This window comes from Coffea eugenioides, chromosome 2 (genome assembly GCF_003713205.1).
Source record: "Coffea eugenioides isolate CCC68of chromosome 2, Ceug_1.0, whole genome shotgun sequence".
Lineage (NCBI taxonomy): Eukaryota > Viridiplantae > Streptophyta > Magnoliopsida > Gentianales > Rubiaceae > Coffea > Coffea eugenioides.
Window position 1 is genome coordinate 5,129,844 of NC_040036.1, and position 15,184 is coordinate 5,145,027.

General features: G+C 36.1%; 2 protein-coding genes across 4 annotated transcripts; both read left to right on the forward strand.

Annotated features, from left to right (window-relative positions):
- Window positions 1-722: 722 nt before the first annotated feature.
- LOC113762803 (autophagy-related protein 3) lies at window positions 723-7,461 on the forward strand. Of its 2 annotated transcripts, XM_027306404.1 has the most exons (10): window positions 727-1,075; window positions 1,767-1,837; window positions 2,905-3,021; window positions 3,122-3,288; window positions 4,398-4,483; window positions 4,631-4,682; window positions 5,287-5,352; window positions 5,776-5,903; window positions 6,845-6,948; window positions 7,180-7,461. In XM_027306404.1, the coding sequence occupies exons 1-9, from the start codon at window positions 915-917 to the stop codon at window positions 6,939-6,941; spliced, it is 945 nt and encodes a 314-aa protein (XP_027162205.1). In that variant the 5' UTR covers window positions 727-914; the 3' UTR covers window positions 6,942-6,948; window positions 7,180-7,461. The 2 variants fall into 2 exon arrangements, 1 of the variants encoding a protein (XP_027162205.1); XR_003467263.1 differs by lacking the exon at window positions 5,776-5,903 and having other exon boundaries at window positions 723-1,075.
- Window positions 7,462-10,232: 2,771 nt separating this feature from the next.
- Window positions 10,233-14,729, forward strand: LOC113762183 (8-amino-7-oxononanoate synthase-like). Of its 2 annotated transcripts, none has more exons than XM_027305501.1 (11): window positions 10,233-10,542; window positions 10,754-10,896; window positions 11,006-11,113; window positions 11,530-11,768; window positions 11,868-11,909; window positions 12,409-12,496; window positions 12,786-12,919; window positions 13,426-13,514; window positions 13,879-14,029; window positions 14,117-14,185; window positions 14,554-14,729. In XM_027305501.1, exons 1-11 carry the CDS (start codon window positions 10,311-10,313, stop codon window positions 14,678-14,680), a joined length of 1,422 nt encoding a protein of 473 aa, XP_027161302.1. In that variant the 5' UTR covers window positions 10,233-10,310; the 3' UTR covers window positions 14,681-14,729. The 2 variants fall into 2 exon arrangements, with proteins under 2 accessions (XP_027161302.1, XP_027161303.1); XM_027305502.1 differs by having other exon boundaries at window positions 12,418-12,496.
- The last annotated feature ends 455 nt before the right edge of the window (window positions 14,730-15,184 follow it).

Sequence of the window (15,184 nt, forward strand, 5' to 3'; positions counted from 1 at the left end):
AATGCCAACAGCGCAAAAGAGTCTTTTGATGCTTTTGCCAGATCCTTTAAACTATCCATTGAAACTTAGAGGCGGTCGCAGTTAGTGGATCTCTATGGCTGAAATCACTTTCCATTCTTTTCTTTCCATTTCGTTGAGCTCTCTTGAATCACAATCTATCTGTATTTTTTCCAAGCCCGCCACCACCTTCAATGCCATATTACTCTATGCTCAGCCCACCAATTGATTACATCCCAAATCCACCTGGTAGAGCCGGAGGAGGAGGATTTGTCCCGCACAGCAGCCCCCGAGTTTACAACTAAATTCATCTGCTACAGTGATGGAAGTGTACAAATCAATCTATCAATGGTAATTTTTGTTGCTTCAATGGCCATGGTCACCACCGTCATCGTCATCTTCAACATCATTGGATCTTAGATTTCATCTAAATTCATGTAATTTCTACTCCAGATCGTTCACGAGAAAGAAGAAAAAGGAAGAACAAGGAAAAAAAGAAAAGAAAAGAAAACGTAAAATTATCACATTACCCTTGATGTATTGTTATCACACTCGCTTGTCAAGTGTGTGTAAATCACTTCCCGTCAAATTAGACGATTTTCGTTCTTTGCCCAAATTAATCCAAACTATGAGGGGGTACTTTGGGGGATTTTTGAACAATGAGGAGGTTTTATGATAATAACCCAAACCACAAGGGGTTTAGTGTATTTTACCCAAAAACAAAAGGAAACGTGAAAACCTAGCTAAATAACCAAACCTTCTTTTCGAGTTTCAACGGGTCCTTTTCAACTCGCCGGAATTCATCCCAAATCCAAGAAGAATCACTCCTCGACCTAGGGTTTTTTGGAATCCCACCACAGCAATCGCCTGTTGAATTGTAATTGGGTTGGGGAATAGCCGATCAGGGAAAAAAAAGGATGGTACTCAAGCAGAAGATTCACGAAGCATTCAAGGGTGCGGTTGAGAGTATCACAAGCCATCGAACGGTTTCCGCCTTCAAGGAGAAAGGCGTCCTCAGCGTCAACGAGTTCATCATCGCCGGCGACAACCTCGTATCCAAGTGCCCTACTTGGTCGTGGTATACTACAAATATTTCGCTCATTATATCCGCATATAGTACTAATTCAATTCCCAAATTGCCGACGAATACTTTATAAAACTGTAGCCTAGCTTTGAATTGGTAATGATACAGCTGATATTCGAGTTGGTAGTTATACTTGATTTTGGTATTATGGTTTTGTACTTGTGGCAGCTAAGTAGTAATAGCATAGGCTCTTGAATATCAAAAATTCTGTACCATTCCTGTCTTTAAGCTCAGGTGAGGTTCTAAATTCATTTACTCACACTTATGGTTGGTAGAGCTCTATTTTAAATCAGCTCTAGTTGTGTATGGAAATTTTGATGTAGCTAAAACTTTCTTAGGCCTTAGTGAAATATAATGAAGGGGTTGTTTGCGCACGTGAGCAATAAACAGACGGTTTTGATGTTGCGATTTTTTTGCCTTTTTTGATAGATCTTTTGTGCGATCTTGAGAGTATATCTTTCCCTGGAAGTCGCTGTGTGTAATCAACCATAATTATCTTCTTCCTAAAACTTACGATGTTGATTGAGCAGCAGTTCTCCTCAATTGATTCCTCTTTCTAATAGGCCACTTAATCGCTATGAAGACTGTTGGTAGAAAATTATGTGTAGGGAGTGTGTGCATGTTTATTAAGTCTATGCAGTATATTTTGCATTTTCACTACTTCTAAGTGCTACTTCATTGGTAGGGAATCAGGTGAGCCAAACAAGAGGAAGCCGTATTTACCTGCCGACAAGCAATTCTTGATAACAAGGAATGGTACGGGTTATATTTTTGGTGCCTGTTTTCTTTACTTGCTATTTTATTTTATATTATTGTTTTTGTTCATAGCTTCCCTTTTTTTTTTTTCCTTTTTGATTGAGCGAATTGATGTGGGTGGCATTTTTAATACCTTGTGTGTGATTGTGACTTTTAACACATTCAACTTTTATTAACTCTGAATGTTTTGTTAAATTTCTTTAGAATGATTGTGGAATTGTGAGTGCCGAAAGTAATGGAGTACTTTGGTACATGAAACCCTAGGCTACAATACATATTTGTCCATTGAAAGTTTGGCTACCTCACAGTTTTACTTATAGATTACGTCTCTCAATCTAACTTGCTTGTGCAAAAGGAAATTCAGATGTCTATAAGGATCCATCACGAACCTTTAAAAACCAAATTTGAAGAGCATAAATAAGCACAATTACCAGTGAGTGAATGAGTTAAAATGCATGAAAGTCTGTACCAACAGTCCCCCATAACCAATTGTTGAAATAATTCTTTTTTTTTTCATGTGACGAATTATGGTGGATTTGAACATTCTTTTAAAATGTAAATTTTCCTCACTCACCCTGAAAAGACTTATTTTATAGGTCAATGGCAAGCCTGTAATTTGTGGTTCCTAAATCAAGGTTGAATCTGTACAATGATCCGACTGTATGGGTTTTGTCCTTCCAGAATAATATATTTGAGCTTCACATAATTAAGCATTTTAATTTTTTGGGCATATTATACCTTGCAAAATTAAATTGGCCACAGTCCACTGCATTTCACTTCGTCTTAAATGCCAATTTGAGGATTTTACTAGCTCTAGGGACACAAATCGAGTAATATGTAACGGTTCGCTATCTAGGTTCTAATAACAAGGTTTTTTGGCATTTGACTGTTGAAATGTCATGCTTTTTGCACAGAGCATGCATTTTCTGTCGACTGTAAAGAAGCCTTGCTCAAGCTGTTCTATTTATTCGGCATATGTTTTACTTTGAAACTGCACATGTATTATTTTTTGCTTGACTTTTTATTCATTTCATTTGCTTGGTTAAAAACTTTTGCTATGTATACAGTGCCTTGTCTTAGGAGAGCTGCATCAGTAGAGGAAGAATACGAGGCTGCTGGGGGTGAAGTTTTACTTGATAATGAGGACAACGATGGTTGGCTGGCCACACACGGGAAACCTAGAGGTTATTTTTTTTTCCTAGTTAAACTCGTGTATGACCTGTGAAGGCCACTTATAGCTTTTGACTTATATATATATATATATATATATTTTCCCTCCCACAGAAAGCAAAAGTGATGACAACGAAAATTTGCCTTCTATGGACACCCTAGAAATCAGCAAGAAGAATACCATCCAGTCATTTCCATCATACTTTGGAGGTGAGGATGAGGACAATATTCCAGAAATGGATGAGTTAGAGGATGTTGACAATCTTATTGAGACAGATCCTGTAAGCTTCTCACAAGGACATTTCTATATTAGTGCCTACGTACTCTTTTTTTGGTGTAAAATTACTTTCTTTCGTTTTTCTTGGATTGGGGAAGTGATTGATGATATATGGTGTAATACATATGTTGGAACTTGTTTGGCTGTTTTTCCTGCAAATTTTAACTGCTTTTTGCAATGTATTACTTGCACATGTCCTGTTTATGAATCCACATCGATGCCGATTTATTTTGTAGGGGATGATTTATTATTTGATGGTTGTAAAATTTGATAAAACCCAATGGATATAGGTAATATTTGTTGTTTTAACCAAGCACATATGTATATAGACTACTACGAAATATAGACTGGCACCACTTAGACATATTAACTTTTTCTTTTCATATATCCAACACGTACATGACTCTGTTAATTTTTTTTAATTCAACATGTGATGATAGTTCCTTTAAAACTTGGTTTTGCACTTCAGAGCAAGTGGTGTCTTGGCCTCTACATGTCAAGTTTCTATTTTTTTTTATTACTTTATAAGCAAGCAATTGACTTGTCTACGCTTTTAACTTTATAAATGTTTTGCATCCTTCTGTGGGATTTTGAGTACTGTAACTTAACAATCAGAGATAGAACTTTCTTTGTTATTTAACCACCTCGGTCAATCCAATCGACAAAAGTATTAAAACCTTGATTGATAGGAGAATATAGAGCCTCTGATGTGAATTTGGTGACTTCTTATGGTGTGCTCGTTGCTTCCGCACCCTGGAGCCTTCTTTTTGTATGAACTAATCTGTTTCCTTCCTGGGAAAGAAAATTGAACTTTTTTGGCCATCATGCAGATAAAATGTGCAAATAAGAAGCTCCATTTGGTCCTTTTGTTTGTTTTACAGTCTTCTTTGCTGCAATTGTTTATATGTCCTTATCATAGAGAACCTTGTGTATCTTTCATGTTCTTTAACCTGCCGCTTCACGTGCTTGTATAAACCAATTACAATTTGGCAATAGACTAAAATGGCTGTCAATATTCTTTCAATTCTTTGATCTCTGACGTCAAGAAATTGTTTATTTTCGGGCAGCTTGATTGGATTATTATTTACTTGTCAAATTACATGATTTATTCAGGCAACACTTGAGACTCCATACCTTGTGGCGCATGAACCTGATGATGACAATATTCTGAGAACCCGAACATATGATGTTAGCATAACGTAAGTTGTCTTTACGTTTTGCACAAGTATGGTGGATCTTTCTGTGTTGTGTATATATATATATATGTATATATATAGACACACATACACACATACATACATACATACATATTGATCGTCGGACTGTCCTTTGTCTTTCCTTTGTAGGTATGACAAATATTATCAAACTCCTCGCGTATGGCTGACTGGCTATGATGAGGTGGGTCTTGTGTATTTGATTGGCCTGTAATGTTGGATTATCAAATGTAAGATGCATCATAAACGAAATGCATTTTTGGGAATATGCTACTTTTTCTCTTGGATAATACTCCAATATGGCTCATAGGAGGGTTATAGTTTCAGCTTCGTGAGATAATTTTAACCTTTAGATTTGGTCTATCAATCTGAATGAGACATATCACCCATCAGGGCTGCTAAATCACTTAGGATTACATTATCAAGAATTATACATGTTAATGTAATTGGTTGACAATTTTGGCAGTTTTGTCAGAGCTGTACATACTTGAGTCCAAGATTTACAGTAGATTAGAGGCTAAACTTCATGTTTACGCTTGACCTTACCATAAGTAGTGTCAAGTTGATATTCTCAACTTATATTAGTAGAGTTGAATCAAGTTTTGTTTTGGAGAACCATACTTGAGCCCGATTGAAGTTGGGGCTGAAACATCTAGGTATTCAACTTTTCTTTATTGTTAATTGGCTGAAACAATTATCATACAGTTGAGCTGAGTCTTTTTTTATGGATTTGTAGATCTTTTCTTACTTGTAGTTGACTATCACATATATTGGTTCTTGTGTGGCAGTCAAGGATGCTTCTAGAATCCAAGCGTGTTCTTGAAGATGTTAGTCAAGACCATGCACACAAAACGGTGAGACATTATTGTTATACTTCAGCGACATATATAATATCACTATAAGCAAGTTAAATTCCATTTAGTCTTTGGACTGGAAAAGATAAATGGGAAATTTGGCTTAGTTCCTGGTACTTGATTATGCTTGAGAATTTTGACACTTTGAAAATATTTTGGTTGAGGCGGCTCTGGCTGGAATAATGTTTCCAAATTGGGATTTTGATTGAAAAGGATGTTAGAATTTGAGTGTATAATTGCTATATCTGAATATTTGGGTCTGTTGCGTTAAATGAAGTTGTTAAACTTTATATTTATGATTCGAAATTGAATTCTGCATAATCTTTGTCCCAGAGTATTGGCGTTTACCACTAATTGTTTATCACAACTTTTTTTTTTATTTGATGTACTTCACTTGTACTGTTGGCCAATACATGAAATCAGGTAACTGTTGAGGATCATCCACACTTGTCTGGAAAACATGCATCCATTCATCCATGCCGCCATGGAGCTGTGATGAAGAATCTCATTGATGTTCTTATGTCACGTGGTGGTGAACCGGAAGTGGACAAGTAATATGATTATTCTTCTAACTTGTGGGCAAGAAGATTTGGCTGTTAATGGTTATCAAAAAGGGAAAAAACCAAAACACTTTCAGCATAGTATTAGATTTGTCAGATTCATTGAGGATTAGTGCTTGGAACTCATGTCAAGTTGGGCTTGCGTAAAAGGAGGTTCATGCTTAAAACTTGGAAACCTTTTGTCTCTTTTATTTTTCCCCTTTTCTTGGCCAATTAAAACTTTGAAACCAATTAATTTATTAGAATCTATTGAAGCTTGAACTCCAAATTTTTTAGCATTGTCTGCTAGATTTTCTGAAACATTCTTTTGCAACATTCTATGGAGAATATGTGAAATTGTATAAGGGGAAATTGATTCAGAGGTGAAGGTGAATTTCATATGAATTTTCCTGTTTGTTCACAAGGAGTTCGTGACAGGTTTTGCTAATTCTTTGATTCCAGTTGGTAAGAGGGATTTTGAACTAAGAAAGAGACCCTAGAATCTAAAAAAGGCTCTACTGATTGAAGAAGAAAAATGTGATTAAGGATGATACAAAGAATTTGAGACATAAAGACTTTAAGAATGATATGTTGATATGTGTTTGTGTACTGTAAAAAGTTAAGTATGAAGTGGCTAGGTTGATTAACCGGACAATGCACACTTCTTTTTGTGGTTTATCTCCTGCAGCCACGGGGTGGGGCTTGTGACGAGTATGCATTCACGTATTCTCCCCATGTACATATTTATGATGGTTGATTAGTTCGAGTAGTACCTTCAATTTGGGCTGTGCGATCGTTCTTTATTTTATAGTTCACTTCTTTCTCTTGTAAATTAAAGTCCAACTTAGAATTGCCAATTATAGCTCTGTACATTATAAAAATGTTTCGCAGCTGTCTTAAGATTATTGATGTTCTTTTACTAAGGTGCTGATCTCTACTAGCTGGTATCACAGGTACCTATTCTTGTTCTTAAAATTCATAGCCTCAGTGATTCCAACTATTGAGTATGATTATACAATGGACTTTGATCTTGGTAGCTCCAGCAGCTAGTCTAAAGGTAAGTGTCTGCTCTGAGTTGTTATTGACTTGTTAAAGGTTTAATGCCAGTCTTACGAGCCTTTCTAGTCTTTATACTCTCGCTACGTGTGGAAGGAGTTTCATGTCATCAAGTAATTTAGCTTTTCTTATGATTAAACAGTGTCATTTATGGCATCCTTTTTCAGTCGTGCATTCATTTCTATGGCAGTGATATTTTCGGTGTTTCTCTTATGCACGGTTTTCCTAACAGGTGGATGCTGCAAGTATATCGTGTAGTGTAAAGCTCAAGAAATCAACTTTCATGTACTTCCAGCCTGCTCCGTGCTTGTACATATCCGCACTCAATAAGGTTCCTTTCAAACTTCGTCATTTGATGGTATCAGCCTACACTTGAGGCTGAAATTAATGGTGTAAATTTGTACAAACGCATTTGACTTAATTTATGGTTTGTCAAATTGTGGACGGGCGACCTGATCAACATTCATGGCTAAGTTAAATGTCAATATTTATTTAATTTATATAGTGGGTAGCCTGTGTGGGGTCCTATCATGTACACAATGAATGGCAAGTGTCACGCAGCTGTGCCTGCGGCTCTAACCCCAGGTGATTGGTTTGCAGCTCAATGTGCTGGTGGCTGCAGAATGCGCTATTTTTTTGTCTTGCCTTAGCATTTCTATTTTCAACTTTTCGAGGGGGCTTTCATTTGGTATCAGTATACCTGTGGTAGAGAAGGAAGAAGAAGAAAGATCAGAATTGAGTTGTTACCAAACTTTTCTGTGGTTACAATCAGTTGACGTAATTCTGTGCTAACTACGTATCTACTCAAGGACAATGTATTTACCAGAAAAGAAACCAAACAAAATCTGTCGGAAGCCATACCAATTGTTTTGGCCAAAAACTTACCCAGGAAACAAATATGGATTTTGCAACATAAGAATATGCGTTTGCAAGTCTATTGCTGTTTAATTTTTTTCATATATTTTAGCTGTTTTCACCTTTAAATGCTTTCATGAATCTAAAAAATCGCTAATTTGGTCCTTCAACATTTTTACTCTAGTTGAATCCATCCTTGAAATTTTTTTTAGCCTAATTTAGTCCTTAAACAATAAACATTAAATATTGTAGTTAATTTGGTCCTTCTGCAGCAACACCACCAGAAAAAGTTTCTCCGAAAAAAAATCACAGGTCAACTAAGGGCAATATAGGTACTGTAAGCAAAGTCTCATGATAAATTTTTCATTAAATAGGGGAGAGAACAGATTTCGATTAAATTGGGGAAGAAAACAAAAACTGGTAAATTGATTCATACACAAAAATCACTACTATGGTTCGTTCTTCTTCTCTACTTGATACCCCCTCCAATGTTTGTTTGCTAGAGTTTTCCCCTCTCTCATTGGCAATACATAACACGCTATCACACACACACACGAGTCCATTGACAACAATAGGTTTTCCATTGTGGCATTTTCACAAACAGTTTGAGGGCATAAATATATTATATACACCTAATTTTTCTCTAATTATTGTGGTACATAACTTAGCCCAATTATATGCAATCCAACCGAAAATTTCGGTCTTTCACAGTTAATAGCATATTTAGCTCATTGAGAGAAGTACCAGCAGAAAATCCCACTTGCAGAAAAAAAAAAATTTAAGGATTGTGTCAAAACACTCCCTTGGTCTAGTAAGATCTGTGCACTTGTTAGCCCCAAACACAGCCTCTTTAGGCTCCCCTCCCCTCCCCTCCCTCTAGTGTAAGATAGATATGTTATATAATAGTTGTTGTTTCGGAAAAAAAAAGAGAGAGAAGTAACAGCAGAAGATCAATCTACTTTTTTTTTTAATCATATTTTGTCACAAAACCACTAAATAAGTACACAACAATCAAACATTTAAATCTTAGAGTTTCAAGTAGACAAGAATTGCCTTTGCCGCCACTGTAGCATTCTTTACCACTTAGTTTTGGTGTCTCCCATTTATTGTTCTCAAATTTCAACAGTTGAGTTGTCCACATAAAAAGCTCCTCGAGTTTAGATGATAATTTAGAGTTTTGGAGATCTAAAATGTGTGATGATACTGCAAAATGCTAGAGAATATGAACCTGAAGAGGATTTCGAGGGGAAGTTTTATCAACTGAAAGGTTGGTGATTGAGTTGAGTAGAAGATGGTGATAATTGAGAATTTGTTGCCAATTTCTTTTTCCTCCCCACTTTAGTAGACAATTTCGGTTTTTCTCCCCCTAATTAATAGTCAGATATAATCTAAGTATGATCTCGCTTGTAATTCCTGTATTACCCTTGGTTGACTAGTGATTTTTTGGTTGGAGAAACTTTTACTAGTGGTGCTGCCACAGTGGGACCAAATTAGCTAGAGTATTAAAGTTTAAGGACTAAATTAAATTAAAAAAAGTTTACGGAAGGTTAGCTTAAGTAAAAAGTTAAAGAACTAAATTAGCATTTTCCCTCATATAAAGTTGTAATTTGAGAAAGTTTTATATATATATTTGGGATAATTTCAGAAACCTCCCTTGAGTTTTATTTTTCCTTCTTATTCCTTTCTTTTTAATTTTTGCCAATAAAACTGTAGAACCACCACTATTACTTTTAATTTCTATTGTTACTAAATGTCTAACTAATGATTTTTTTTTTTGACGAGTTAACTTTATATGTAATTCAATATTTTTGCTGATCTTTATTTTCTATTTTTGGTAGTAAAATTAATAATAAATCAAAAAGGAATGGTCCAAAAGCACAACTAAGTTATGACAATCCCACTATTCAAAAATTTCATAAACTCTAAATGAATTATTTTAACATTTTCTTTTCTATCTTATAAATTTAAATTCATAATAAAATATTATCAAAAGTATCTTATCATAGTGATAAAATAATTATTATAGTTGTTTATCAAACAGTAGGTATGGAAATGCAAATTTTGATACTTTTTTCTGTATAATTATACTAGATAATCTTATAATTTTATAGGGAAGTAAATTAAAATTTGCCGCATAAGGGCGTTTTTTGATATTGATTTAAAAATTTGGCCAAATCAATATAATTTTAAGATTTTTTTACTAAAACTATCAAATTAAAGGAGATAGGTGTAATTTTTTAAATTTTAGGGGAGCTTAATGAAATGCTTAAAAACCTCAGGGGAGGTTTCTGAAATTATCCCTATATTTTTGCAACTTTAAGAATTACTACTGATTTTACCAGAATCTTATTTGATTAAAAATCAATAAATAAATAAATAAACGGCCTTCGCGGTTTAATACACTATTTGCTATATAGAGGGGCACTGCAGTGCAGTTTCCCGGTGGGTTTGTCTACGTTGTAGCCTCCGCCCGAAATTCCCACACATACGGCAGCGGAGAAAGTGGGGATGGCTGCGTGGTGCTGGGATTACTGGGTGGCAGAGGCTCTCTTAAAGCTCGAGTCTTTAAAGGTTATGCGATCTCTGAGACCCATCCACCTAATTCGCCCCGAATCCAACCAAACGGAATCAGATGAGCTAGAGTTTTATGATGGATTGCGGCAATGGGATAGAGCCTCCGTGGAAGTTCAAATTTCAGAAACCACATTCCAAAAATGGCTGCAAGACATTCCCAGTTCCGGTACTACATTTGCTTCCCTCCATCCCATTTACCTACTGAAAACTTGTGGAGTGATTAATTTTGTTTGAGAAGAAGCTCTTTTTTTTTATGCATGTTTCTTGCTGTGATTCTATTTTTGAAGGATGAAGAAAAGAAAAGCAAGTAGAAAACTTGTCACGAATTGCATGTGCATTGTTTTGGTATTTTATGTTTTATTGAATTGATAAAACAGGGGATGACACTGTAATTGGGAACGGTGAGGATGATGATGGAGCAGGGCCATGTGGCGGAAAGTTCAAGAAGTTATTAATTTTCTCTGGGAATGATTACCTGGGCTTGAGTTCCCACCCAACTGTTATCAAGGCCGCTGTAAAGGTGATTTTTTTTTAATCAATATGTTGTTGAGTTATGGATTCTCCTGATATCAAATGGAGAATTTTGGTTAATAACTTGTGTTGTGTTGTGGTTTCCCCTGACAAATTAGGCAGCTCAGTTGCATGGGATGGGACCCAGAGGTTCTGCATTAATTTGTGGTTACACAAATTACCACAGGTTGCTGGAGTCGGCGTTAGCAGACTTAAAGAAGAAAGAGGTAGTTTCAAAATTTTCATTCAGTATCCAGTAAATGCAGATTTTTCAAAAGGTTTTATTGATAATATTTTTATTTCAAAACTCTAAACAATCAAGTGATAAGAAAAGTGGTTATGACCATCCATATGATAAAATTTTTAGTTAGGCATGATTCAACTAGGTCATGGTTGCAATGAAGCTTAAACCCAATGAATTGGTTCTTGCCTCCCATGTCTATTGCAGCAATATATTCATTATAGATTTCATTTCTTTGGAAGGCAATGTATATCACGTATAAACAGATGGGATGTAACTTCCTATTTCATGTACTGTGGTCAATAGATGGTCAAACTTTACCTGCTATGCTTTTGATCATAATGAAGGGTTGATGCTGCTGGATTTAGACTGATGAATTCTTGCTCTAATGTCACATATTAGGATTGCCTTCTTTGTCCCACAGGCTTTGCAGCCAACATGGCACTTATCACAGCAGTTGGAAGTGTTGGTTTGCTGTTAGCTGAAGGGGGAAAACCTAAAAGGGATGAAAGAGTTGCCATTTTTTCTGATGCACTCAACCATGCATCAATCATCGATGGTATCCGCCTTGCCGAGAAACAAGGGAGTTTAGTCAACATTGTCTACCGACACTGTGACATGGTCCACCTTAATTCGTTATTGTAAGTTTCTGTGATGCACTTTGTCAATTCTTTTTCTGTCATTTCTGTATTATTTTACCATATTTGTGCATCTCACAACAATATATTTGTATATAACAGGTCAAGTTGCACGATGAAGAAGAAAGTTGTTGTTACTGATAGGTTAGTCATACCACATGGTTGTGGTTACTTCAGCTGTTTGGCGAATCAGAAACATTATCCTGGAAATATGTGCAAAAAGAATGTTTTTGCTGTGATTGGGATTGTGGGCCAGAGTTGAAACTTCATATATCTATGTCAGAGAGATCGAACAATGAGAGGCTTTAAATAGTTTGATTCAGTTGCAAAATTGTCTAATGCTCATCATATTATCCTCTAAAAAAAATTTAAGCTGGTCTCATGCTGCTTAGTTCTCTCAGTGTGGACTCGTAGTTCATCTTCTGTGATGATTGCCATACTGTCTGCTTATCTGTTTAATCCTTTTCCTTTGAAACTCCATCATTCTCTTGGTTATTGTACCAACGACCGGTTACTAATTTAGTAACAGAGTAACTAATGTTTTAGAACTAGAGATGGAGCTATTCCTGGTGATAAAGGGGCCTCCAATCACCTTGTGGTTACGCTTCAATCCTATCTCTCAGTTGCCTGTTTTCTTTGCTAGCTTGTTCAGTATGGATGGAGACTTTGCACCAATAGTTGAGCTTGTGAAGCTACGCAGGAAGCATGGTTTTTTGTTGGCAATTGACGATGTAAGTGTCTTGTAAGTTGATATGCAATTCAAAATTTAAAAGTTGATTGCATGATATGTAATTAGTAAGGTTGTGATGGCCATATGTGAACACGTCAAAGTTTCCCCTAAGTCTCTTGACTTATCATTTTAGTGATGAAGTCCATATGGAGTATTTACCGGATGAAAGATGAACTTCATATCTAGGAATCACTTTGATTATATTTTGCCTGAGGTTTAGCATATCTATTTATTTTTCATCAGTAAAAAGTAACTAATCCAGAAAAGTGCTTGTTGCATAATTTGTCTAGGCTCATGCAACATTGGTTTGTGGCAAAACTGGTGGTGGTGCTGCAGAGAAGTTCAAGTGTGAAAATGATGTTGACATTTGCATAGGCACTTTAAGTAAGGCTTCTGGTTGCCATGGTGGATTTATAGCCTGCAGGTAATTTTGCTAATTGCCTGTTTGAAGGTAGTGGGCTTTTGTTTGGAAGGAAGGGGGTAAGAAGAAATGAGAATTCCACACACACTCTTTTTTCCAAGTTAAGCGGTCCCTAATGGTTTTTCAAAGTTAAATTCTGTTTATGAGTTCTGTTTTGCTCTATCCTGTTCTAGTGGTGCAAGTTGTTATACTTAAATATCTTTTACTGTTAATTGCATCAGTTTCTTAGATTTGTTAAAATCTCAGCTAACCGTTCGCTTTTGTTCATTTTTATTTAGTTTTTTGTTTGTTCAGAAACTGATAAATGGCAAGGAAATTTTTTTTTTTTTCATTTAAAGGTTTGTAATAAGTATGTTGTGTCTGGCTCTTGGATAGATTGCCTTCCAGTGACAAATAAGAAATTAAAAATCAAACATACAGAGATGAATTTACCAGTGATTGTTTACACTAGTGGTGCAATTAATGTTTAATAATATATCAACATTTTCCATTTGATGCTAAATTAACAGCAAGAAATGGAAGCAACTGATACAGTCAAGGGGTCGCTCTTTCATATTTTCAACTTCTACTCCGGTACCAATTGCTGCAGCAGCACACGGTAAGCTTAGTTTATAGAATTGGAGTGGGTTAGTCTATCCAGTCCCTCACACTGTAGTATTTCAATTCAAGCACTTTTGCCTATTGATGGGGATACCAGGTGCCACTTTATGTGCCATGAACTTCTATAAATTAATGAGCTGTCAATAGTGTAAAAAGACATTGCGGGGCCATAGTCGAATTGATTTCTAAATGCAGTCGATGTCTCAACTTCGCATGACTAAGTTCATGAATTTAACGTGAAAGCTTTTAACTGAAGAGACGACTACATATTGTAACTCAGAAAGGATAGCGATTTTGTAAATTGGGGCTTTAATCTTTCTTTTCTTAGATTCTTTATTGAATTTAACTTATTCCCTTTGCAGCTGCTGTTAATGTAGCAAAACAGGAGACATGGCGTAGAAAGGCCATTTGGAATCGGGTGCTAGAATTCCGTGCCATGACAAGAATTCCCATTACTAGTCCCATTATTTCCCTTATTGTAGGGAGTGAAGTGAAGGCCTTGGAAGCTAGCCGGTAATTCCCCTCTTTCCCCAATCCCTCCCTCTCTTTAAAAGTTTCTGTGTCATCATTGCTCCTAACCATGTGAATTATGATGAATAGGCATCTTCTGAAATCTGGTTTTCATGTAACCGCTATAAGGCCCCCAACAGTGCCTTCAAACTCATGCAGGTTTGTCGGACGCTGGAATCTTTTTGATGATCCTAACTTCTTTGCCATTTATATGCTGTTGTCCAAACCACACAATTCACTGTTGTACCCTGCGTCAATGCATTATTTTTGTCATCCATTTTGGAATGGTTCCTCCTGCGCTCACTATATGGTGAAGTTGCAAAACCATTCTTGTTAGTTGTACCTTTAAGTGTCTTAGATGCAGTAACTTGACAATAATTTGGTTTGTTCTGCAAATTTTTCTTGTTTACTTTAGGCTTTCTGATCATATCAAAATTGCCTACCTTTTCTAGGTTAAGGATAGCTCTGAGTGCTGTGCACACGACTTTAGGCTTTCTGATCATATCAAAATTGCCTACCTTTTCTAGGTTAAGGATAGCCCTGAGTGCTGTGCACACGCGGGATGATTTGAGAAAGCTCGTAACTGCATTGTCTGAATGCATCAATTTTGAGGAGATAGGATTCAACTGTAAAAATTATTCATCCAAACTGTGATCCTATTTGTTCCTTTATATAATTGCTTAAGGCATCTTTTTACTGATAAGATTTGCAGCTTTAAGTTTTTTTATTCCCTAGATATAACCATCTAGATTTTAGTAAAATAGTCTGAAATGATCCACCAATGCTCCTCCATCCATTTTCTTCCACTATGTCAGCTGAAGTGGATAAGGGAGATTCAATATCTTCAGTTGGAGTAGATGCAGTGTATCCTTATTGCAAGTACCAGGACGAGAACAAGTTAAAAATGGACAAAAGAAGTTACACATTGAGAGACTTGGTGAAATAAGTACTAATAAATCACCAGCCAACCCTTGTTGCTCCAACATGCAATGTTACGTTCCCCCAGGAGAGGGATCAAATTTTCACAGTTTCATTCACTACTGAAACTGAAATCCTTAACTCTAGGACCTTGGAAAACATCCTACTGCCCTCAAGCTCTTGGGCCCTAAAGAGCAATACTAGCTTCCCGCTCAATTCAGAAACAAATGTAAAATGAAA

Coding starts and splice junctions, on each gene's coding strand:
- LOC113762803 (XM_027306404.1), top strand. CDS start 915: ATGGTACTCAAGCAGAAGATTCACGAAGCATTCAAGGGTGCGGTTGAG. Junction 4,484..4,630: donor ACATATGATGTTAGCATAAC/GTAAGTTGTCTT, acceptor TTTCCTTTGTAG/GTATGACAAATATTATCAAA. Junction 5,904..6,844: donor GGTGAACCGGAAGTGGACAA/GTAATATGATTA, acceptor CTGGTATCACAG/GTACCTATTCTTGTTCTTAA.
- LOC113762183 (XM_027305501.1), top strand. CDS start 10,311: ATGGCTGCGTGGTGCTGGGATTACTGGGTGGCAGAGGCTCTCTTAAAG. Junction 11,769..11,867: donor GTCCACCTTAATTCGTTATT/GTAAGTTTCTGT, acceptor TGTATATAACAG/GTCAAGTTGCACGATGAAGA. Junction 12,497..12,785: donor TTTTGTTGGCAATTGACGAT/GTAAGTGTCTTG, acceptor TAATTTGTCTAG/GCTCATGCAACATTGGTTTG.